We start from the raw sequence: 26,530 nt of genomic DNA, 5'->3' as shown, positions 1-26,530 counted from the left end.
CTAATCTGAAGCCCGGTTTCTCGATCTGGAAAATGAGACCGTCCCCTCTTGAGGAATGTTCTGGGCACTCAGTGAGACACCGAGAGGGTGTGGCACACAATGAGTAGGCACTGGGTGAGTGAATTGGGTCTTGTTAGTTTTCATCAGTTTTTACAAGAAATCTAACCTGCATTAAACTGTCTTAACAATATTAAACTCCCCCGTTTGTGGAAAAGCTCTGGGCGAGGCAGGCCACCAGAAATCCAACGCCCACAGCAGATGGATGGTGCACTAACATATTTTACTGACATCAGCTGCTCGATATATGAAGGACTGTGAGGTAAAGAAAAGGAGGCAAAAAAAAAAAAAAAAAAAAAAAAAAAAGCAACCAACCAACCAAACAAGCAAAACCCCAAGATTTGTGGGTGATGTCAAATATCCAAATTCTTTTCAGAAGGTGTCAGGAGTTGAGCCTGCATCCAAGGGCTTCCCACAGAGGGTGAACCGTCATTCCCTATCATCTCACTTTCTGTTCAATCCCTGGCCCCAGGTGACCCCAACGGACATACTGTGGCCCCTTAACTACCTGACGCCATCCACCCGTTGGGAAAGACCAACGACTGTCACTCAAGGTAATCCGACAGATCATAGAATAAGGCATGCTTTTATCCTTCAAACAAAATTCTGCTGAGAGCCCCACAGAACTGCGCTGGTCTCACAGGCCCATCTTCAATACTTCTCGCAAAGTGGGGGCGCCTGGGTGGCTCTGTCAGTCGAGCGTCTGACTTTTGATTTCGGCTCAGGTCATGATCTCACGGTTCGTGAGTTCGAGCCGCACGCCGGGCTCCGTGCTGACAGTGTGGAGTCTGCCTGGGATTCTCTCTCTCCCTCTCTCTCTGTCCCTCCCCTCATTCTTTCTCTCAAAATAAATAAGTAAACTTAAAAAAACAAACAGATACTTCTTGCATTGTGAACTTGGGAGGTAAAAAAAATGTCAAGTGCGGGCAGATGCTGACAGACACTCACCTCTCCTTTTCTGCAAAATCATTTTGTAACTTTTGTTCCTTTTCGAGAGCTATAGTCTCTGCTTGGTTCTTCAGAGTCTGTTCATATTCTCGGATTTTTTCTTTAAGTGCTTTTATCGTAACCTCTGCAGAAAGGGGGAAAAAAACGACGGTGACACAGGAGCACAATTCCATGAGGTGACACACACGGGGCTTTTGTAACCTGCTAGGATCGCTGTGTTTTAAACTTTGGCTCCTCAACCCTGACACAAAATCAATGGTTACGAGTCCCTTCGGAGACCTTTTACTCCCTAAATGTTAAATTGAACTTTAAACATTTAGGCTGGGAGGATCAATGGATTTTGCTCAGAAGAAGAGCTATCGTTTCTCCAATACAACTTTAAAAAAAAAGGGGGGGGGGGATCGATGGTAACATAGAATATCATCTTATTGATGAGCTTTAAATTAGTCCTCTACCGAGGGAAGATTAATAATGTTTTTGTGTGGTTGAAGTCTTTCTCTAAAGAGAACAGTTCATGATTGTGTGTGCGTTTTGGAGGAAGCGGTTTTAGCCAAAGTCAGGCGGGTCCACAGACCTCCCCGGCCGTGGGCTCAGCAGGGATGGAACACTACGTGCCAGGTGGGTGCGGCACAGATCTCTGCTAGAAGGGCGCAGCTGCAGCCTGGGTGACGAGGGCACCCTCCCCCGGGCCGGAGTCTGGCGGGTGGGGGCTGTGTGTGCAGGGCAGGTGGCACAGGGCCCGGGGGAGCCACATCTGAGGGAGAGCGAGTGCCAGGCGCACGGGTGGCAGTGCTGGACGACGGAGGAGCCCTGCGGTGCTCAGTGCTGGGGACACAAGGGCCCTCCGGGGGCAGGGCCGTCCCTGGAGAGTCCAGCCCTCCCCCTGCCCCCCCTGAGTGCATGTTTACAGCCCTCGCTTTCACTACCCAAAATGGAAACGCCGGAGCAGATGTAACGAACAAGGCAGGGTCCTGCCTCAGACCCCTGGCTGGCTCGCTGCACCTGCTCCCTCCCACAGGTACCAGCATATCACCCTCTGTGCCAGACGGTCCCGGGCAGGGCACTGTGGTCCCAGCTCCAAGGAGAGGGGAGCTCCCGGGCAACCACACCTGCCGTGCATAGATCATCTCGTAGAAGGCCAGGCCGAGGAAGGGCTGAGGCACAAACGAACGGAGGAGGCCAGGCAGGCTGACCGGAGAGGCCCAGGTAGGGCTTGTGACAACGAGGCTCGGGGCCCAGGCCGCAGCGCTGGCTGCCAGGTCTTTGCCCAAGTGACAGGGGCCCCTGGCCGTTCAGGTTGGAGCCCACATCCACGCTTACTCCCTGCGCTGCACGGACGTGCCGGCTGAGGCAGGTGCACACCGCTGGGCGGTCAGCACCCGTGTGGCTTAGTGGGTAAGAGAGAACGGCTCTTTTGTTAAGAGAAGCAATTGGCCCTTTTCATTAAGTGGAACCCAAAGGGTTCTCCTTAGAGGGAAAGAGAGGAAATTAAAACCAGTGACCCCGTCAGGGCATCTGAAAGAAAAAGAGGGGGGCTTTCTGCCTTTGGGGCTGGCTATTCGGGGCCTGAAAGAAACACTCTGAGACCCTAATGGCTAGTGATACATACACGTCACTGTCGACCCACAGTGACAGGGCCAAAGTTGGGCAGGAATGAACACTTCCCAAGTGGACACCGTGACAGGTCAACTCTGCAAACACATGCGTGTTCTTTTACGTCAATGATCTCTGTGGCCGTGGGAACGTCTAGCACATCTGCCTTTCACAATTGGTTGGGAAGATCTACACAGCCCGCGGACCTCCGTGCTCTGTCCAATGCGGTTTCTCAGTGTGACACAGCTATGCTCCTTCCAGAGGAGTCTGCGGCACAGCTGGAGGCTCCCACTCTGTCTGAGGAGGTCTCTTTGCCATCCCCACCAGGGGTGGGCTGCTCGCTGGCCGACCGACGCTAAGCCAGGGGCCAGCTTGTCCTGGAGCCCCTGGGGCCCCTCTGGGTCCAGGACGGCCCCCTGGGTGTGTCCCAGCAGGATCCCCTACGGGTGAGCCCAGGAGGAGGAAGAACAGCCTGGCAGAGAGAGGATCCCAGCGCTCTGCTCTAATCAGCTGCGCCTGGGCGCCAATGGACTCATCTTTAAATGGCGGGGAGAGTTCCAGCACGTGATAGAGAGATGCCTTTCCCGCAACTTTCTCAGTCTACACCACGGTGGCGATGATAAAAACAAGTGATGTACACCCCACCTTTCCAAATCAAAATCCCTGTGTACTGGGAAGTAAAGAGAGGAAGTTGACATTTTTTTGGATGTTGGGAAAATCGGTAAAGATATCGATAAATAAAGAAGCGGGGGGGAGTGGGAATTTCTAGAAAAAAACAACGGTGCGTAAGAGTCATTAATATTTGCTGAGTGTTGGGAAAAGCGCTAAACGCCTCCCCAGCACCCCATGTCAGCCTACCCCAATCCTAAGAGGTCAGTATGCAAAAGGAGGATTTTCAAGAGGTGAGATCACGTGATCACTTGCTCAAGGTCTCAGAGGTACACAGTGGCATCGAAGGCTCTCAAACCAGGTCTGTTTGCCTCTGGAGTCTTTGTCTTGTTATTTCATTTAAAAAAGCCCATCAGGGGCACCTGGGTGGTTCAGTTGGTTAAGCACCCAACTTCGGCTCTGGTCATGATCTCGCAGTTCATGAGTACGAGCCCTGCATCGGGTTCTGTGCTGACAGCTCAGAGCCTGGAACCTGTTTTGGATTCTGTGTCTCCCTCTCTTTCTGCCCCCCTGCTCACGCTCTGTCTCTCCATCTCTCTCAAAGTCTCTCAAAGATAAATAAATCCTAAAAAAAAAAAAATGTTTTTTTTTTAAATAATGTTAAAAAAAAAAAAAAACCATCAGAGGGGTGCCTGGGTGGCTCAGTCAGTTAAGCGTCCAACTTCGGCTCAGGTCATGAGCTCACAGTTCGTTGAGTTCGAGCCCCGTGTGGGGCTCTGTGCCGACAGCTCGGAGCCTGGAACCGGGTTCGGATTCTGTGTCTCCCTCTCTCTCTGCCCCTCCCCTGCTCATACTCTGTCTCTGTCTCTCTCTCAAAAATAAACATTAAAAAAAATTTTAAAAAGAAAAAGCCCATCAGATGAGGCCTCTGGGGAGGAGGACACCCCACACTCAGTTACAGTTCCTCGCTGGGCAACTGGCCACCGGGGCGCTGACAGAGCTGTGTGGTGGGGGAAGGGGGCCACGCAGAGCCCCGGGCCCCCCCGCACGTCCTCCAACGAAACGAAATCGAACTACAGAAAACCCACAGAGCGGGCCCGTCAAAATGAGATGTCAGGGGTCACGGGAGGGAAAAAAGAAGCACCTCCTCTTGGACAGTGTGGTGCCCATACCCGGATGTATGCATTTACAGCTTCTCTCTCACCTGCGTGTGGGGGCGGGGCGGGGGGGGGGCAGCACCTTCTCGCACCTGGATCCCAGCCCACTCAGTCCAACACCTCCCTCTCAAGCGGGACGAAGCTGGGTGGACGCGCCCCAAAGGCTCACTGCTCCCTGTGGAGCCGGATGGAGGCGGGGCCTCGGCTGGTTCCGTCCCCCCACCACGGGGGGCAGGGGGGCATCCTTGGGACGGCGCCTCGAAGCCTGTCTCGTGGTCTCAGAGCTAAAGGACACTTCAAGGCCCTTCAACGAGTAATCCCATGTCCAGCCCTCGGGGCGTCTTAGACCCACTAAGGGGAAGCCCTCCAAGTCGCCCAAGCAGTCGGCCTCGCACCCAGCTCCTCCCGCATCTGCTTCGAGAAGGAGCTGGGATTTGTGATTTTCGAGAAGGAGCTGAACACAGCTGGATTTTAGGTGCAGGGGGGACTCTGTCCTTCCCTGACAGGAAAAGCCGGGCAACCTCTGCCCTCTCTGCCGGGGCTGACGGCCGGGCGGCCACGCCACGGGGCTGTTCCCTTTCATTAAACTCGTAACAAACAGGCGCCGCCGACAAGGGGACGGTGGGGCTCAGGCACGCGGGCTTGAAGGATGCGTCTGAAGCCCTCGTGTCCCGGCAGCCATCGCTAACTGACTTCCCGGACGGGGCCCTTTGATCACAAGCTGGCTCTCTGGCAGGTGTCGCCCGCAGGCGACACGGTGGCCTTTTGAAAGGCGGATCCTATGGCAGGATGATCCAGAAAGAATGTTAAAGAATCCCGGCCGGTCCTGTCACAGGGCCAGAAAATCATATGTAGCTATGGTGCTGAGGAAAAGTTCTACCTCCCAACAGCTAAGCGTCATCGTTCTCTCTCTTCAATGACGCCGATGGGGGCCCCACCCGGCCTTCGCGGGGTGTAGCCCGGTTCGAGCTCAGCTCGTCGCGACAGGGTGGGGAAGGCAATTAGCAGCAGGGAAAAAAGCAAGAAAAGACAGAGCGGAGCGCACAGTGCATCTCCCACCAACCTTGGTTTTTCACTTCAGCGAATTCCTTGTTGTACTCTTCCAGAGTTTCCCGCAGCTTCTGGTTCTCTGTTTCAATGTCGTGCAGACGCTGCACTTTGAGCTGGAGTTGCTGCCCGAGGTCCAGAGCCGGCACGGGATCTGCGGGAGGGGAAAACGCGCGTCACCCCCACTCTGGACACAAGACGAGCCACTTTCACGGTCGCACGGAGGCTCGGGGCAGGCCAACCGGGGTGCCCAGGGAGTCGGCACCCCCCCCCCCCCGCCGGCTCCCCACGGGCTGCCACCGCTTGCCAGAGGCCAGGGCACCTGTGGCCTCAACACCCCCTGTCCACCCCCAAGCCCCCAGCGGAGCCCCGGGCCGCACGGCTGGCTGGTGGGGGTCGCTCCTCTGCGGCCTACCAAGGACGTGTGCACAGAGCCACCCCCTGGGGCCGCAGCGTATGGACTCGGCCTGGGAATGGCTGGGATTTGCCCACTGCTCCGGCATGGTACGACACCGGAAGGACTTCTCGGTCCTTGATCTGACGGACAGGAAGGGGATGCATGTGGTGACGGCAAGTGGAGGAGCCCCGGGAAGTCGACCCCGTACCCAGAGCCGCGCCTGCAGGATGGACAGTGTGTGCGGAGGTCCCGTAAGCCTCAAGTTTCCCATAACCCTTACGAAGGTGGAAATAACACCTGATACTCGGAGAGTGTCTTGCCGTCACGAGATACCGTGATGGACATTATCTCACTTGAGCCTCACAGCGATCACGGGAAGAGGATGTGCGGGCCAAAGCGCCGGTAAGCGTGGGGACTTGCCCGAGGGTTCCCGGCTAGTGAGCGGACAGAAGGAACTCGAACCCAGTCTGTTAACTCCATGTGACCATCCTCCCAGTGAGGAAGGTTCCCTGGCGGAGCGGAGGACATCAACGAGGGCTTCATTCGAGGCCACCCTATATAGGGCATGATGGCTCCCCATCGCCGTCCTCCTTTACCAGGGAAGGGTGCTCCGAGGGGGAGTCAGGGCTCAGCACGTGGTGATCTGGCTCCTGCTTTTCCCGAGACACAGCTGGTGACCTGGCCCAGTGTGAGCCTGCCCAGGCCAGCGGGCCAGCCAGCAGGGGGAAGGGGGAGGGAGCACCGCACTCCTGATTATAGTAGGGACGGGACGAGACAGCACCTGGGCTGGCTAGGTGAGGTCCCGTGGCCAATTCAACGTACAACCTGCCATCGGATTTACTTACAAAAAACTGGATTTTAACCTAAAATTAGAGATTGCAGACACACGGAATTGAAAATACGGACTCCTGGTCTTTGACTTTATCATTAATTCAGCCCGAAATGGAGAGGCGTTAAATGTTCTTTTGGCGTCGATCGGATCTTTTGTTTCTCCTTCTGCCTAAAAGGCACGTCTGGGCACCTGCTGGGCACCAGCGGAACACTCTGCCCTACTGTTCTCGGCCCCGTCAGAGAGAAGTATCTAAGTCCGCTGGGCTTAGAAGAGATTATTGAAGATATTTCTGGAATGGACGCCAGCATCACTTGTGAGGTGGCTGCGAAGATTTAGTCTCTGGTTGAGGAATGCTAAACACCGAGCCCAGTGGATCCGCAAGGGTATATATTCAAGAGCTCACTTAATTTTCAAATACCAGAGTCATTAATTTTTCAGACCACCCTCAGTTCCTGGAAGCGAGGGTAGATCTCCCGTGCCTCAGTCGGCCAGTCCGCCGGGAGCCAGGAACTCCGTGAGATGCAGAGTTTACAAAAGGCAGGCTCTGGGATATGTCCAGCACAACAGTGGGCCTGCGCGTGGGGCTTAACATAACACTGTCCGTCACGTGACGCCCCTGGCCACTGGGCATTTATTCTGTGTGTATATACAGTTTATGACTACATCACTTTCTCATTTGTGGCTTTTCATTCTTATTTTAATCAGCATTAAAATATTTACATTAAATTAGGTCTCAAAAGCTATTTTGGGGAAAATGGTTCCTTCGAAGTAGGGGTAGCAATAGCACCAGAGACTGAATTCCTCAGAACTTTCCAGGTGCAGTTTTTTGGTTGTGTTTGTCCACTTCAAGATCTTTCCAGGGTACGCTCCTATGCGCCCCACACTCCCCCAACCTCTACCTTTTTTACCCTTCTCCCTATGGCCTCACACTGGGCCACCGGCCTGCAGAAAACAAACAGTCTGCCCACAGCCACCTTCGTATACAACTACAATGTGAACTTGACCCCGAGGTCAGAGAAGGACTGAGAAGAAGGAGCACTGTTGCACTTGGACAACATTCTATTAACGTTCGCGCATGTAGGCTTTGTGGCACGACAGCCAGCGCAAATTATATTTTTGAAGAGCCAAGCTAGTATACTGCCCTTTCCTTCCCTAAAATTTCTGTCGACAACTTTTCTAGCCCATTCCTCTTAAAAGGCCAGGACCCACTGTGTCTGCTTCGAATAGAAAATAGCTTCTCTCGTTCGATCGAGCGAGGAACTCAGTGACATATAAAAATAACATGCACGTTATCAAGTGAATGGTAACTAGACCTTTAGACGAATTTTCAAAGCCTTCTATTGTAAATGAAAACTCTGGCAATCTCATAATTATTCATTAGGCATGTATATTTAATTTAACACTATTAAAGGTTAATGCCTAAGTAGCAAAACTGGTCACAGAATAAAGAATGAACAGAATGTTCCAACATCCCCGTGCATTAAGCTTCAAACTTTACTACAGTACAGCTGGATGGCTATATGCCTACAGCATTTGAATATTGTTTTGGATTATGTAAAAGGCGTTGCTAAAGTACCTCTTAGGCTTAATTTTTATTACTTGTATTAAAGGAACAGCTAATTACCACATGACAATATAATGACTCTAGCATGTTTGGGCTGGAGACCAAAACAATGAATCCCGACATGCCAAACCCCAACCTGCATGTTAATCTAGGGGAAATCATGGCTTTTTGTCTTGTTAATGACTCCCCGTGCCATTAAACCCCACACAAGCATTGTTGGGTCTCATTCTGAACGTCACAAGCCTCCAACCTCAGCAGCTCAATTAGGGAATTGTCTGGGGGAGGCCAGAGAACACACCCAAGCGAGGAACAGGAACACAGCAAATCCTGCAACCCGGCTGCCGGCCTCCTCCAACTCAGCACGCTTTACTGTCAGTTCCATCCACCCAACGTGACAAACTTGCCAAGTGTTTTACAGCCATCCAACAGTTAATTCCTAAAACACTCTTGGAGGCATTGCATAGCTCATCACGCAGCCCCGGACTCAGAACATAACTACAACAAACAACAACAATACCATCACCTGTATTTATTCAGCACCTTCTCCCAAGTACTTGTAACAGGACCTCATTAATTCCAGCATCACAGTCAGAGGGGAGAGGGGGCGCCGGCATCCCACCCGGGGACAGGGGGAGGAGAGACGCCACCTGGGCAAACAGGCACGCACAATTCTAATTAAGATTTCTGCTTCCCGAACCACCAGTCACCTAAATTACACTGTCTCGTCGAGTACTAATTTAACAAGTATTTCCTACTCATCTGTCTGCGCCAGGCCCCGCCCAGGTGAGGCACTGGACAGGGCATTCAGCTGATTCAGCTGGGACCATGTCTCACAGTAGAGAGAAACCAAGTTCACAAATGACAAAGGGAAAGCAAGGAGGGCCACCCGGAAGATCGGATGAGGGGAAGACCACTCCCAGATGGAGAAACTGGCAAAGGTAAACTTTTTTGTATTTTTTTTTTTTTTTTTTTTTAAAGAGGAGACAGAATTTCGACCCGTGGAGACCGTGGTGCGATTAGTCCTTGTGGAAGATGCAGCAAAGGGAAGATCAAGGAGCAGAGAAGTGCCAGGCACGGCCAAAGGAACACTTCAGTCCGACTGCCGGCACCCACGTACTTTCTATGACGTCAGGAATGTTCTAGGTGCTGGCGGGGGTGGGAGGGGGGAATCACGGTGGCAAAAAGACAAAATCCTTGCTCCCAAGGCTTGACATTCTACTGAAGTGAAGGAAACCGACAAAAAAAGCAAAACTAAACAAAACAGAATACTTTCAAGTACTGCCAAGCAGGAGTAAGAGAGGAAACGGGGTGTGGGAACGGGGAATGGGTCCTGGAGACACACGGACAGGGAGGGCCTCTTGGAAGAGGTGACGTGGAGATTAAGATCTGTGTGGCAAAAGGGAGAAACTCTGAAGCTTCTTGGCAGAAGGAAGGGTAGTGCAAAGGCCCAGAGGTGAGTATGAATGTGGCATATTCAAGGCACAGAGGGAAGCCGGTAAGGCTGCAACGAAGGGGAGAGAGTAACCAGGGACACGTCGTCAGTGAGGCCTGTGCTCAAGGATATGAACAAAGTTAAGGAGAGAAATAAAAGATATAAAGAAGAATCAAATTGAATTCTGGAGCTGAAAATACCATGTTTGAAGTGCCCTCCTGGTGAGGTGCAGTAGGTAGCACATTGGTCTCTTAAAAATACAATGTCTGAACCAAGTCTGTATTCAACTCTACTCCCGATGGGAAAACCCACCAGAGAAGAGGTTCCTTCCGAGGTGAGCCACTGGGGCATGAGAAGAAAACTGCAGGACGTTGAACCAAAAAAAGTTTTGTCGGTTTAGTGGTGAAGTATTTAAGAGTTTTACGCTTAAAGATGAATTATACAATTTTCTTTTGAAAATTCAAGAGTTCTAAATTAGCTGCCCTGATCGCTGATGGCAAATGGCTATCAGTAATTGCTGCCTGAGAGGCATTTCTGAAAAAACAAACACATAAACTATGTCTTTGAAGTGGATGCGATGGTTTAACACTTAGTGGCAAAAAAACCACTTCTTGAAAGATACTCATGCTATAGTGACAGCATTTTAGTAGCAGATATTTGGAAACATTCTCATCATCGTCTAAACTTATTCAGGGGTGCCTGGGTGGCTCAGTTGGTTAAGCATCTGACTTCGGCTCAGGTCATGATCTCACAACCCGGGGGTTCGAGCCCTGCGTCGGGCTCTGTGCTGACAGCTCAGAGCCTGGATCCTGTTTCGGATTCTGTGTCTCTGTCTCTCTCTGCCCCTCCCCTGTTCATGTTCTGTCCCTCTCTCTCTCAAAAGTAAATAAACATTAAAAAAAAAACAAACTTGTGGGCAAAGACAACATCCTTTACAAAAATGTCTCAACCACTAAAAATTTCTGCGAAGAAAGCAAAGAGGCAGGATAATATGGGGGAGGGGAGAGATCAGCTAATAAAAACAGAACCAGAAATGACAAGAGATAATGGGATTTGTTGACATAAACTAAAACAACTATTATAAGTCTGCTTGAGGATTTAAAGAAAAATAAGAACACACTAAGGAGAGAAATGGAAGATACAAAGAAGAGAATGGAATTCTAGAGCTTGAAATACAACATCAGAAATGAAAAAATTCCCTAGACTTGGCTTAACACTGGCTTAGACACTACAAAAGAAAAAAAAGATTAGTAAATCAAAGACAAGATCATAGAAACTGTCTGAACAGAAACATGAAGAAAAGACTGAAAAAAAAGTTACTAAAACCTCAGCAACCTGTGGAATGGTATCAGGTAATCTAACATACCTGTCCTAGAGAGGAGCAACAGGTGTATTTGAAGAAATAGTGGTGAAATTTTCCAAATCTGGTAAAAGTTATAAAGCTAAAACTCCAAGAAACTCAACAAACTATAAACATGATAAACACAGAACACCAATAAACATGATCAAACTGCTGGAAAGAAGAATAAAAAAGCAATCTTAAAAGCCAGAGAAAAGAAGACTCATTCTATACAGGGGAAGAAAGATACAACTAACTGGAGACGTCCTGTCAGAAATAAAGTGGGTCAGTCCTGAGAGAAAAAAAACAAAACCCAAAGTTGCCAACATACAGTTTTATACCCAACAAAAATACCTTTCAGAAATGTAAGGTAGAGGTTTTTCCCTCCCCCCACTATTTTAAATGAACAAAAGGTGGCAGAATTCACTGTCAGTGTGCCTATACTATAAGAAAAATGAAAGAAAATGGTGCCAGATGGAAACCTGGATGTGCACAAAGGAATAAACAACACCAGAAATTATAATTTGTAGGTGAAAATAAAATACTACTTTTTTCATTTTTAATTTCCTGAAAAGACTATTTAAAAGCAAAAACAGTAGCGCTCGGTTTGGCAGCACATGGAATGATACAGAGAAGATCGCATGGCCTCCATGCAAGGATGACCCACAAATTCATGAATGTTCCATATTTTTTAACGTGAAAAAAAAAGAAAAAATAGTAACACCGTATTGTAGGGTTATAACCAATGTAGAAGTAAAATGAATAGTGATACACAAAGGACTGGAGGGAGAAAATACGTGTACTAGAAGATTCTTACACTGTATGTAAAATAGTATAATATTCTTTGAAGGTACAGTGTAATAAATTAAAGATGCTGACTGTAAAGCCTAAGTAAGCACTAAGAAAATAAGACAAAGAGTTATAGCTAATAAGACAATTGGGGAGACAAAATAAGATCATAAAAATAATCAAATGAAAGCAGAAAAATATAACAAAAACACGTAACACAAGTAGAAAACAGTGAGATGGAAGATTTAAACCCAACTTTACCTATAATTACATCAAATGTAAAAGATCTAACATTCCACTTAAAAAGAAGATTATCGGACTAGATAATAAAGGAAGGCATAGCTGTTTACAAGAAATGCAAGTTAAACATAATAACAAAAATAGGTTAATAGGAAAAGGGCAGAAAAAGATATAATATGAAAACACTAATCAAAAGAAAACTGGAGTGCCTAAATTAAAATCAAAGGAAACTTTAGGACATGAAATACTACTGGGGATAAAGAAAACCACTGTGCAAAACTTAGAGAACTGAATCATTGACAAGCTATCACAATCCTAAAGATATACACACCCCAAAACAAAGCTTCAAAAGCATGAATCAAAAATTGAAAGAACTGAAAGGAGAAAAAAAAAAAGCACATTAATGAAGGTTTCAAAACTCTGTTCTCACTAACTAACAGGACTACTAGATACAAAATCAGTATGGATACAAAATGCTTGAACAACACTGTCAACCAACCTGACCTGATTACCATTTATAGAACACTCCACTCAAAAACTATAGAATATTCATTCTCTTCAAGTGCACACACTCATAGGGACAGAACATATACTAGATCATAAAATAAGTCTTGATAAATTTAAAGGAACAGAAATCATGCAATGCATGTCTTGCAACCACAATGGAATAAATCAATGATCTAACCCCTCAACACCACTTTAAGAAAGCTGATAAAGACGAGTGGATATAACCCAAAGTAAGTAGAAATTAGTAAATAATAAGAACAGAGAGTAATAAAACTTAAATGGGGGGGGGGAGGAGAAAGAGTAAGGCAAGCAAAAACTGGTTCTTAAGAAAATAATCACTATAATTGAGAAGACTCTAGCCAGAATGATCAAAGGGAAAAAAGAGAGAATCCACAAATTCTAAGATCAGGAATGAAAAAGGGGGCATCACTACACATCCAACAGATGTTTGAAAGATAACAAAATATTATGAATAGCATTACGCCAATAAACCGGATAATTTACATGAAATGAATCATTTCTTGAAAAATTACCAAACAGACCCAAGAGGAAATAAAAAATCTTAATAGTCATATAAATGTTAAAGATGTTAAATTTGTAATGAAAAACCTTGCACCAAAGAAAACCCCAGGCACAGACAGATTCACTGGCAAACTAGAGAAGTTTTAGGGAAGAATAATAGATATCTTCCATAAACCCTTTCAGCAAATAGGGGAAGAGGCAGCACTTCTCAATTCATCTTGTAAGATCAGCATTATCTTGATACCAAAACTCAATAAAGAGTTTAAAAGGAAAAAACAAAAACAAAAAACAACCAAACAAGCAAAAAAACTAAAGTCCTATATTCCTGATGAACTTAAATGTGAAAGTCCTTAATAAAATATTAGCAAACTGAATCCAGCTAATTCATAACAAAGTTAAGATTTATCCTAGGAATATTAGGCTGGATTAACATTAAGCAATGAATCAAATGATTTCACCATGTTAAGAGAACAAAGGAGAAAAAACGTATGATCATCTCAACAGATGCAGGAAAAAATTTGACAAAATTCAATATTCACTCATGACAAAAACTCTCAGCAAACTAGGAATAGAAGGGCATTTTTCTCAACCTTATAAAAAGAGTCTACAACCCCCCCCCCCACAGTTAATATCATATTTAATGGTGAAAGACTGAATGCTTTTCCATCAAGTTGGGACCAATGTGATATGTCTGCTTTCTCCACTTCTGTTCACTGTCATACTTGAGGTCCTAGCCAGTACAAAAGAAAAAAAAAAAAAAAAAAAAAGGCGGGGGGGGGGGGGGGTGAGGAAGCAAGAAAAAGAAATATTTGATATTACAGATTGGAAACCAATGTGGATACAGAAAACTTCAGTTAACACTGTCAACCGATTTGACCTAACTGATATTTATGGAACATGTTGCCCAACAACTACAAAGCACACAATCTCTTCAGGATGGAATGTCCTAAGGAATCTACAAAAAAAACCTTCGAGAATAAGTGAGTTTGAAAAAGCCACGGGCACAGTATTATTATATAAAAATTAACTGCATTAAAAAAAGTTTATTTATTTTTGAAATAAAGAGCATGAGAAGGGGAAGGGTCAGAGAAAGAGAGAGAGAGAGAGAGAGAGAGAGAGAGAGAGAGAGAGAGAAGATGAATGAATGAGTGAATGAATCCCAAGCAGGCTCTGTGCCATCAGTGTAGATTCCAGCATTGGGCTCGATCCCATGAACTGGTTGATCATGACCTGAGCTGAAATTAAGAGCGGGATGCTCAACCGAGTGAGCCACCCAGGCACTGCTAAAAATTAACTGCATTTCTATATAAAAATGACAACTAGAAAAGAAGATTATGAAGAAAACCCTATTTACTCTATCATCCAAAAACATGACCAACTTGGGGATATGCTGGACAAGATATGTGCCAGGTTTGTATGTTGAAAACTATAAACTATTGGTGAGGGACATTACAGAAGACCTAAATAAATAAACCATGCTTGAACTGAAAGATTTCGATAGGGGTAAGTTATCAATTTTCCTCAGATTATCGACAGATACAGTGGAACCCTGATAAAAGTCCTTGGAAACACGTTTGTAAAAATTGACAAATTAAATCTATAATTTATACTGAAATTCACCTAGCCAAAACAATTTTTAAAAAGAAGACCAAAGATAAAGGACTTATATTACCTGATTTTAAGACTGATAAGCCACAGTAACCAAGATAGTGTGACATTAACATAAGGAAAGATACACAGATCAATGGAGTAAAATAGAGGCTCCAGAAAAATATCTCACACATAGCGTCCATTAATGTTCAATGAAACTTGGCCCAACCTCACACCATACATGAAAGTTAACTCAAAATGTTTACAGGCCTAGAGGTAAAAGATAAAATCATACCACTTCACTCAAAAAACACAAGAGAAGAAAATTATAACTAAAGCAGTGACTCCTCATAACATAAAAAGGAACAACCAACAAATAAGAACCTGGACTTTATTAAAATAAAACCTTATCCTCACACGGGGAAAAAACATTTGCAGTGCATATATTTGAGAAAGGACTTGTATCTAGAATATGTTAAACATTTACAACTCAGTATGACATTCCTTTTTTTTTTTTTTTTTAAACGGGCAAAAGATTTTAAACCCTAGTGAAGATCTAAGAATGACCAAAAGGCACATGAAAAAATAGCATTATCAGTCGTCAGGAAAATGCTAATTAAAATCGCAACAAAACACGCCATGTGGAAAGTCGAAGAGACCGAAAGGAACAACTGATGGAGGGAACATGGAACAAATGCAACTCCTTCTGGTTTCTCACTGGGGATAAAACGACACGGCTACTTGGAAAAGGACAGTTTGGCAGTTTCTTATCAAGCTAACCACAACCTGCCCTAGGTCCGAGCAATTCTAGCCCTAAATTCTAGCCCGTTTAAAATGTATGTCCAGGGGAGCCTGGGTGGCTCAGTTGGGTAAGCATCCGACTCTTGATTCCGGCTCAGGTCATGATCTCGCTCGTGGTTCGAGGGTTCAAGCCCCACGTCGGGCTCTGATAGTGCGGAGCCTGCTTGGGATTCTGTCCCCCTGTCTCTCTGTTGCTCCTCGACATACGCGTGCATGCGTCCTCTCTCTCAAAATAAATCATAAATAAATGAAATGTACGTGAGTGCTTATAGCGGGCCAAATACAACAGCCCCACGCTGGAAACAACCTGAATGTCCGTCAGCAGACGGATGGATAAGCACGTTGTACTATCCCATAGAGTGGAACACCATTCCGCAATGACAAGGAAAGGACTGTGATAGACGAACGACACAGATGAATCCCCAGCATACCATGCTGAGGGGAGGAAGCCAGACACATCAGAGAACATACCCAAAGACTCCCTTTATGCGAAATGCCAGAAATGGCCAATCTCATCGAAAGCGACAGAAAGCAGATCAGCGGTTGTTGGGGTCTGAGATCATCAGGGAACTTTTGAGGCGATGGATATGATCCATATCCAGGCTCTGAGGGTGGCCACGCTATCAAATTATATACATAAAACGGGTGCGTTTTATCATATGCAAATCATGCCTCCATCAAGTTGACTTTGAAGTATGATTTTTTTCATGAGAGCAAAGTTTTTTGTACTGCTGATAAAATACAAATGTGAAGTTGCTTTTACTCTTCACCACATCCTTCTAATTCCATTTTTAGCATATGTCTTACAGTGTATTTAATACGTTTCTGTAATTACACGTGTGTTATCATTTAAACAAGTACATACATAAGCATACATTGGGGGTATGAATTCAGGATTTGGGGTACATGAACAAAAGCGGTTTGGGCACCACTGACTTAGACCTGTCTGGCTGCTGTGCTGGACAGGAGAAGGGGGAGCAAAGAGACAGGAGAGGTCACAGTGGCCTGGATGAGGGTGGGGACGGCTGATGTGCATCAGGCCGAATTTGGGATACCCTCTGGAGGCCGGGTTGGCAGGACTTACTGATGGACTGGCTACAGGCGTGAGGGAAAGAAAGGATTCCAGGCTGACTCCCTGGGTGATGCTCTTTCCCTTCCTCGGAAGGTTGGGGGGGGGGGGGGCGGGGGAGGGGCAGGGAATCAACCGGTGGAATTTGGGTGCATAACACACATTGGAAGTCCCTTAGAGAGGGGCACCTGGGTGGTTCAGTCAGGTTGAGCGTCAGAACTCTTGATTTCAGCTCATGGTTCACGAGATCAAGCCCCCCATCGAGCTCTGGGCTAATGGCACAGAGCCTGCTTTGGATTTTCTCCCTCTCTCTCTGCTCCTCCCCTGCTCATGATCTCTCTCTCGCTCTCAAAATAAATAAACAAACTTAAAAAAAAAAAGTCACTTAGGGAGAGAATGTAAATGGTGAAAAGAAAAAGGCTAAGCAGAGACTGGGATCTGTCCCCCCATTCAGAGCCTGGCCAAGAAGAGAGGCGGCCGTGACGCTGGGGGAGGGTCGCAGGTGGTCGGGGGCCGGGGGGTGGTCAGCAGGCATTACCGACTCTCAGAGTCTTAGAGAGGTGGCCAGTGGCTGAAGACGTCCCCCCTCCTCTGATCACGTGTATTTTCTCGCGCACCAGGAGGGGTGCGGAGATCAGGGTGGAAAGACGGTATGAATAGTACCCGTATGGGGAAGAGGGCGATGAGGCTGGGCCGGTCTATGCTCCTTACGCTTTGCGTAAACTGACTTCCCTGGTCTTCCTCTCCTTTTGAGTTCTCTGAGTCACCATAAAAGAGGCACTGGCACTCCCATAAAACGTGGCAGTCTTGGTGCAGGGAACTTCTGGAGGGAGGAGGATGCCACGGGACTTCATGGAGAGCGAGCGGCAGAGGCTGGGAAGCAGGGCTTCCGATTGGCTGGGGCCGAATGGCTGGGGCCGATTGGCTGGGGCCGATTGGCTGGGGCGGAGGCGCGCAGGGGAGGGTGTGGACAGGCTGGTGGCGAGCTGCTTCTCCACCTACACCGCGAGGGCTGGAAAGAACGACCTTGCTAAATCCAAGCCCACGTCTGCGCAGAGAGCTCTGCGGGCGACGGGGCCCCCCGCCACCATCGGAGGGCGAATGTGCCCCTGTGAGTGCCATCCCTGCGATGACATCACAGCGTGGCAGACGCTACTTTTCGCCGGGGCACTCTAGGCTAATGTAATCATACGATTACATAATTAACCCAGCTGTCTCATTAAGAAAATCAACTGGAATTCAGGGCATAATTAGTCATACAGCAATTAGCATGCTGATGAGCAACTGATGAAAAGCTGTCTAGATATGAAGTGTGCCAGGACCACCCCGGCTACGGCTAAGGGGGGAAGAGGCGCCACACCTCCCCACGCCAGGGAACCCAGGATCCCCAAGTCCCGGCTCGCGAGGTCCCGCAGGGGGACGAGGGACCGGGAAAGGAACGGGCAGGGACAGCCCAGGAGAGGAGGGCAGCGTGCAGAAGTGGCGGCCGGCACTCCGACGCCCATCTTGTCACGTTCACTTTTCTTTAAAATGTAGCCGATTCCTCAGCTCGCAGACCTACGATGGTGAGGCTCGTCAGGCCCCACGTTTGTTTGAGGCTGGCCAGGGAGGGCTGAGAATCTCCACCCTGTCTGGTTTACAGTCACCTGTGCTGGGCAGAGCGGAACTGTCCCTCGTCCTCTGGTCCCCAGGTTGCTTCGGGACCAGCTCTGGCCCTGCACCCAGAGGGGAGACAGGAGGCATCTGCAACCCACAGGCTTCATATGTTGGCTGCAGCCCTAGTTCGTCCTCTGGCCTGTTAGGGTGCTGGTGGCTGATTCTTGCGTGTGAATGAAAATGTCTTATGAAGGTAAACTGAAAATGTGCAAAGGGGATCCTGAGGTTACAGAGTTCTCTCCGGAGGGGCCTGGGCACCGGCTGGGCTGCCAACACCAGGAGACCTAGAATACACGGACTGGAGCAGCCTCACAGGATCAGGCTGGAGCGGCCACATCTGTAAGGTCTTAAAAAATGCCACCAAGTGGCACGTCCTTTTAAAGCTTGATATGAGAAGCCAGGGGTGTTTCCAACTAAATCCTAAGATCTCACCTCTTTTTTTCCAGCAGTCTTGCAATTGGGATCCTCGAGTCGGGGGGGACAGGCAGGGAAAGGAGAACGGAAGTAACAGTATTTTTCAATGTTAACTGACGGTGTGGTGTCCTCACTCGGAACCAGCGTGATGGGCCCAGATGACCAGATTAGTACTGTCTTCTTATGCAGGAGCATTACAAAGCAGTTCTTAAAAAGGATGACGCACTCCTTTATTTCTAGATCCTCAAACGCTGGGCAGGCGGGGAGGCGGGGATATTTACAGCCGCGCAGGTATTCCCCGAGGGCAAATGAAAACCTCCCGGAGGAGCCCCTTGGAGGCGTTTCGATGGGTTCTCTCTCCGGCTAGCTCTCTTCCAAGACTTCTGCAAACTACCGCCTCAACTTACACCTGCAGGCCAGTGATTCCGCGGAAACAAAGTGAGAGCGGGCAGTCATGAAACATGGAGTTCTAGCGGCGTGTCATGAGTCAATGAATATTTTATACCACTGGTAATGTGCTTCCTAAGATTTAAATCTTAAAATAAACCCTTCCAGGCACTGCCTTTGTGTTTGAAGGGTTTGTGTCTAGAGGACCTAGACCACATCTTAGCAAGGTGTGAAAGATGATTCCCTGTCGGGCTGGCCACAGATGAAGGCCAAGAAGGCGATGCGAGCTTTTGCGGGGAGGCTCTCCCGATGCACCGGCGCCCAAAGCCTTGGGAGGCACAGGCGGGAGCTCCTCCCGCTCTGTCTTTTTCTCCTTTCTCAACTTAGAAAACAAACCGAAAAAATGTCCGAGGTGCTTCTGAGACAGAAGAGTCACAGTTGTGCTTGCCACCAATTGAGAAGTGTCTCACAGATACTCAACTGACAAGGGCTTAAGTTCTTATCTGTGATCCATTAATAAGGGCTATTCACAAACTAAGATCGTGACTATTTTCCTGATTTATGCTTCCCCCCAGACTCCCCCACCCCCACCCGTTGCCGGGATAAATACATGCTCATTGTTAAAAAAAAAAAAATCTGAAGAGTATCAAGAAGCAAGAGCAAGTCGCTCAGGCGAAGTAAATTTCTGGCAGATTACGTGTATCATCATAATTTTTCTCAGAGTACAGTAACATGCCAGCTATCTCAGAGCTTTGAGGTGGTCATTCCAGAATATTTCCAGCTGTCTGAGAGGATCCTCCTTTAAGAGAAACTTCTTTCTCCATTCACTACAGTTAGGGATGGACGCTGCCAGTTTCACTATGGGAGTGTTTTCTCAAAGGCTGTATGGTCCCCCGCTGCTCGAAAAGGAGCCATCCAGGAAGGGCCAAGCCTCGACTACATTTGTATGTCGGGTGCATGCACCGGGCAGGCACACAGCAGACGGCCAGGAGGTGCTGGCCGAGGGAACGTGTTTTGGGACTTCTCACACAGCACACCTTGAACCTCTCTGCGCACGCTCAGGGTCATTGTTGTTGACGGATATTCACTGAACTTGGCCCTCACCCACAGATCCCCATGCAGAAGGACGCAAGGCTCCAGAGGGAGCCGGCCGCAGAGGGACTCCCCATCTGGGGGGGCCTTGCCCAGGTGTCCTTACCAAGTCATGTTGTTGGCAGATGGCTACCATGAAGCTCTTCTCCGTATGGCTAATCATCAGCAAGTAATACATATAAATACGAATCTCAATCAGAGGTGTATTAAAATAAAAAGATCTTAGCTGTGTCCAAGTGTAAGCTACCCCTATCTGCTCACCATAAACATGAGGATATAAAAATCCGTCTGTGACAAAATTGACAGATGAAGCCATCTAGACTGACGCAGTAAAATCCTAACTTATTTATGAATCAAAATGTAAATCTGCTCTCCTACTGCCATGACATTGACGATAAAGCCAAAGGCCGCTTTCAATTAGGACAACGATCAGAGACGATAAGAGAACCAGGAAGAGAGATTAATCCTCCGAACTTGTCTGTTGGTCCTCCTTTTAAGTAATACACCAGAGGGAACCACGGAAACAAGTCCTGAAGGAAATCACACCGCGCTCACCGTGTCCAGGCGAGGACTGCCCTGGTGGCCTTCCTCAACCATCTACCGTACCTCCTACATGCAGGTGAAATCTGTCCATTTCCTCTAATCTCACTCCTGCCACCTGAAACCAAAGGACCTCATCTCTCACACCCCAGATCCCCTCGGGACACCTTTGTAATCTGCTGTCCTACCCGTATAGTCGGAATGACTTTTTTGTTACACGCATCTGATCGTGGCATTTCCATGCTCGCAAGCCATGCTTGGTTTCTCGGTCAGACAAAGTCCAGAATCCTTCACATAACCTACCAGGCCCCCACCTGCCTTTGCAGCTGGGTGACCATACTGGTGTGTGACCTTTACTCGGGCGTTAACTATTAGCGCCCCCTTGACCAGTGAACCCAGCGCCCCCTAAACCAGTGTCTTGGTTTAGATGACATTACTGCCCTCTCCTCTTGCTCGCCAAGCTGGGACCCTGCCCAGTCCTTCCCAATCTACACTTCAGGCCCAATGGGCTCTGTCTCCAAAGTTGTCACACCCACGCTACAATGACTATGTGTGTGATTACTTTTAACGCCCACATTCCCAGCACCCTCTGAAGCCCATGAGAACGGGAAGCCATGTGGCCGATTTGCTCCCGGCTCTACCCCTGGGACTCAGCATGGTTCCTGCGACACAGGGAGGGGCCAGCTTTTGAGGTGCTGACCCACTGACTAATCAGTGGGAGGTGGGGCGGGGGAGGTCACAGCAGTGCGGAAAGAGAGTGCTCTGGCTGAAGTAAGCAGGGTATTTCCGATAAAAAGCATCTTAAGATACTCTCCGAATTGACCAGAGAATGCGGAACAGTCTGGTGGCAAATGAGGAAGAAAGCAAAGATGGGGGTCCTAACTATTTTAACTGTTCGGTGGAATCCGTGGGACAATTACACATTTAAAAGTTTATTCCGTGTCTTTAGCACGAATGAACTTTGGGGAAGAGAAATAACATGATCTGGGATTCGGGATGTCGAAGATGAACAAGAAGGAAGAACCAGGGCTCCAATGTTACTTCTCCCCCAGAGCTGCGTGACACCACTGCACGAGAGGGGGGCAGGAGGGGGAGGGGGTGGGCACAGGGATTTCCAGCAGGGCGGCTGGGAAACCAAACACGGGTTCTGGACGTGAGTCCCTAAGAGGCGCATGTGCCGATCTGCTGAACCCGGAATGCTAAGGGTCTTATAAATGTCTACGCAGGCAGGTGAATCTGTATGGAATGATACGAAAGCAAAAGGAGGCTCAGACAGGTACCACATGGCTACAGCTCAACGCATGATGCGCTCTGCTCTCTTGCAATCCGGGTTGTTAGAACTTGCCAGAGTGCTCTCCCTCAGTGAGAGTGCCGCTCTAGGGAGCACGGTTCAGCGTGAACAATTAAGAGACCGCAAAACCTCAGAAAACGTTCTGAAGAAACAATTTGACCCTTTCATTTATTCCCTCAACCAATATTTGGGGAGTTTCTGCTACGCGGCAGGCACTGGGGCAGACACTAGGAAAATGAGGAGGGGCAGAAGGGAAACCAGCAGAGCATCAAGTAGCTATAACGGGGGCCAACCCACAGGGCGCAGGGAGTGGGTGTGTGTGTGGGAGAGAGAGGCACATCTAAGCCGGACCTGGGACGTCAGGCAATGGTGTCTCAAGTGAATCTGGAGGAGTAAGCGATCGGCCTGGCCTGCCTGCAGGGTGAAGACCAACCCCTCCTTGCAAGCTCAGAGACTCGCTTTGAGGCAGCGTAGACGCGAGGAGGGTGGCCTGAAGTACGCAGTGGAGAGCAAAAGCTGGGGTGGAGAGACGTGGATGGAATCCAGAACATTCTGGAGACAGCATGGCCAGGGCTCGGTGACCCCGTGCTCCGGCGTGAGCAGCTGGGTGGAAGGCGGTACTGCTCGCTGAGAGAGGAAACGCAAGCAGGAGCCAGTCTGCTCCGGACGCAGTGGGTGGTTTCGGGGTACCCGTATCATCCCAGTGGGGATGCGCAGGGGCTACCGGATATTCAGGCTGAACCTCAGGAGTCAGGACTGAGACGAGGTTGAGCTTCAGGAGCCAACGGTGTGACCCCTGGTGGCTCTCGGACGACGGGCCCCTTGGGCCATGTAACATACTGCACCTGTGATATGCCAGGCTCTGCTCCAGGTGCTGGGCATAGAGTGACAACGCAAAGCTAAACTCAGGGGGCCTTCCTTCCAACAGAGCCAACAGGTGAGAAACAAGGAAAAGACACAAACAAGTAAGATTTCGGGCAGGGGGTCCGTGCGGGGCAGGGGGTGGTTCTGTCAGGCTTCCAGGCCAGCCTCCTTGGCCGGTGGGACCTTGGCTCCTCCTCTTCCTGGAGCCACCTGGTCGGCTCTTCCTGGGCTCCTGAAACTGGGCCACGTGATGCAGGGCCGAAATCCCCATCCCGCTATCCTCAGGAGCGTCCTTCACTTTTCTGACAGTGTCAGTTGCTGTTTCTTGCGACTACAACTCAACACGCCCCGCCAATGTTTCTGGGTTCAGCTGGATCGAAGCCTGACGCGCACAGACAGTTAAGACACCCTGACTCCCCGCGACTGCGTGACTGTCAGTAAATGCAATGCTATTGACCAGGCCCTTCCTGTAAGCCTCAGCCGCAGGATTACTTCATCTGAGCGGTAAGCAGACTTCAACACACAGGTAGGATGCTCCAAGCTCCATTCCTGCTTCTCAAGGCACCTGTTAGAGCCATCAGGCCGTGGCATTTGTAAAGGAAGAAATACCTGGGAGGGGGGCAAAAGGGATCTACGTGGCAGGTCGACGAACTTCGATGGACTTTTACTCTAACAGAAAACATCAAACGTCGTTTGCTCCTACCATCTGAAATTGAAACTGCGAACCTGGGATTCTCTGGCCAAAAACGATCATTATGAAGAGTATCATCAATATGGGAAAAAAATGCTTCTGGGACGGTAGTAAGCAAGAAAAGCAAAATATAAGTTACAATCAAAATTCTGTAAAAATTATCTATGTCTCTGAATGAGTCCTGCTCAGGCAAAGAGGAGTTTTGGTAGAAAATAAATAAATAAATAAATAAATAAATAAAATAGAATAGAATAGAATAAAAAATCACTTCTTGCTTTATGGGAAATAAAGACAGAAAATAATTTCAGAAAGAGAAATCCAATAGACTGCCCAGTTGAGAAACTTCACTAAGGGAAAACTCAGGTACAAATGGACGTGTAAGAAAGAGAGTGTGCGTTATTTAGAAAACAGTAGTGAAAGGCTCTCTGGGTCTCTGGCGAAGACAAAATAAGCCTGTCCCCTTTCAACTAAGTCACCAACACAAAACTTGCAAAAGAAAATGCAAACAGGCCCAACACGCGGCCGATTCCCGAGATGTAGGGCGCCTAAGGCATCGAATGATCCAGTTACTGTGAAGGAGCCTCTTCGTGAGCCCCAGCCAGAGTCTTCAGGGAACCCCTAGGGGGATACAAACTCTTGCAGAAAATCAACAGGCTAGAATTTGGAACCTAGGGCTGGATGTGCTCCAAGACTGTGAGAAGTTCAAAGAAAACCATTCTCATCACTAGGCTGTTCCCCACCTTATTCCATTTTCCAGATGAGGAAGCTGAGGTCCAGAGAAGAAAAAGAATGTGGCCAAGACCTCACGATAGGCCCTGGCAGGAGAATCTCTATCTCCCTCCTCTTTGTCCAAAGCGTCCGGAACGTTTTCCGCCACCTTTAGCTTGGTGTGGCCTCCACTAACCCCCACTCCCGGAGGGCACAGCAGAGCCAATGGTGAACCTGAACTGGAGTCCAAGTACAGACACCAAGGAGACGTGCTTCTGCTCTGCTTTGTTACAAGTGGCTCCAGTAATGCCAGCAATGTTCAAAGGATTGCTAGCAGCAAGTGAGCAACTCCAGGAGCTGGGGAGGGGAGGGTGGTGATAACTGGGCTTTCTTGGTCAAAAGAGGAGGACATTCAAACTGCTTTCCTAATTTTCTGATCTGAGTCTTCCCAGGACTGAGCTGGGACTCACGTGATCATGGCCATCGCTACCCCATGAGTTCCTGGTGAGGGCAACACCCAGAAAAAGAGGACCAATGGGACCCATGGCTCAAGGTGCCCTAAAATCTGCCTCACTTTTCTAAAATAAGGAATGAAAAGCCATCGCTTCTCTGAATGCCCAGCAAGCATCATTAAAGATTTAACTCCTTAGTTTCTTTAAAGGAAAGAACCCACATATGTGGTCAACAGGCCACCCCTTGCCCTCGGCTATAACCCTTCAGTGAGAGACTTGCCCAGAGGCTGCGGATTCCCTGGATGACCTGGGAGGGAGGAAGCGTTCCAGGTGCCCCGTTAGGGCCACTCCTGAAAGCGGAATCGGCCAGCCCAGAACCGCGAACGTTCACAATGTTTACGTAGCACACACATGGGTTCTAGTTCTTCTCTGGGAACGCGTAGCCTTTTATACCAAAGAGAAAGGTAGCCCCACGGATTTGAGTCTCTGCATTTACAAAGGCATCAAAGGGAAGCTATCTGATTAACTTCAGCACATATGCAGCTGATGTCCGTACCCCACCAAAGTCTGGGTTTTGGAGACGCCAGAGTCCCAGAATGCCCTGTTTCCTGGGGGAGATGCCATTGCTGGTATGATTCCCTTAGAGAAGCTGAGAAGAGTGAGCCCGAGACCCACCGCCTCGCCAACACACAGCGCCCACTGGGGGGCCGGGTGAGCGTAGGGGCTTACCTGGAACGTCGATCAACCTCTTGTAGACGTTCAAGAAGGCTGCCTCAGCTTCTTTGCTTCTTTTACTCAGTGCATCAATCTGAAAGGCGATGGAAGAAGGAAAAGAAAAACAAAGAGCTTAAAATTTGTCAAGAGGCAATTTAGAAATCATCACACATCTAGTGAGTTCCCACGGCAAACAGAAGTCTGATTGGTTCACGAAAGTGCCGGACAGCTGGGCCTTCCTCTCGGGGAAGACGGCTGCCAACACACGAGAGGGAGACAATCCACGTGGCCCAGTTGGCGTGGGGGACGAGGCAGGAGCGGTGCTGTGCAATTATGTGGCCATTTGTGACCCTCGGTCCCACTGCCCAGCCGAGGGGGGGCTCCCCACAGAGGAAGACGGTCCCTTTCCTTCCTCTGCCAGTGGTTACTGGGAGCCGACCGTAGGCGGACACCGTGTGGGAGGCGAGGGCAGAGCGACAGCTCCCAGCCACAGGAGCCGTGGTCCAGTAGGGGAAACAGGTGACTGAATCCCCGCCGGGAAAGCGCTGGGTAAGCAGAGGCATAGGGACACTGAGAAAGGGCCATCAAGCAGGAAAGCGAGTGACCATCCAAGAGTAGTTCACCAGATGGGAAGGAGAGAGACTCCTCCCCACGAAAAGGGAGGGACCTATTCAAACACCTGGAGCAAAACTCTTAAAATCTGGGGGTTCATACACCCTCCTTAGGAATTTAATGAGGGGCGCCTCACAATTCTTAGACATACTTCTGCCTAATTTTATGAGGGTGGCTCAGTCAGTTGAGCACCTGACTCTTGATTTCGGCTCAGGTCACGATCTCATGGCGGGTGGGATCAAGCCCCGCGTTGGGCTCTGCGCTGAGTCCGGAACCTGCTTGGGATTCTCTCTCTCTGCCCCTCCACCTACCGCCCACCCCCCCCCCCGTCCCACATGAGCACTCTCTCTCTCTCTCTCTCTCTCTCAAAGTAAATAAATAAATAAACTTTAAAAAGTAAAAGAATTTTATGAAAGCCAAGGACCCTCCTCGCAGGAACACACGCACACGTGGTTATGTGCTCTCCTTAGAGCACTTGCGTGTCCTCTTGTGTTGTGGCCATGGAATCCAGATCAACAACCCACGGATGGGGCTGTTACAACACACCAGGGAACATGGGGGTCTGCTGGGGTGGGAATGTGGATACGTGGGTAACAGGAGTGGGCAGGTGAGATGG

The 26,530-nt window shown here is 48.7% G+C and overlaps 1 protein-coding gene and 1 non-coding gene across 2 annotated transcripts in view; one reads left to right on the top strand and one right to left on the bottom strand.

Moving 5' to 3' along the window:
• Positions 1-26,530, bottom strand: part of CUX1 (cut like homeobox 1) — a 340,084-nt gene that overhangs the window by 118,813 nt on the left and 194,741 nt on the right. Inside the window, 3 exon segments of the mRNA XM_042921134.1 lie at positions 1,006-1,129; positions 5,428-5,565; positions 25,318-25,396. Of these exon segments, the coding sequence (XP_042777068.1) occupies positions 1,006-1,129; positions 5,428-5,565; positions 25,318-25,396 (341 nt within the window).
• Positions 11,567-11,668, top strand: LOC122210398. The gene has a single exon (XR_006198045.1). It is a non-coding gene; the product is annotated as a U6 spliceosomal RNA (small nuclear RNA).

Source organism: Panthera leo, chromosome E3 (genome assembly GCF_018350215.1).
Source record: "Panthera leo isolate Ple1 chromosome E3, P.leo_Ple1_pat1.1, whole genome shotgun sequence".
Lineage (NCBI taxonomy): Eukaryota > Metazoa > Chordata > Mammalia > Carnivora > Felidae > Panthera > Panthera leo.
The sequence above is the reverse complement of the archived record's forward strand: the minus strand, read 5'-3'. Positions and strand labels throughout refer to the sequence as shown.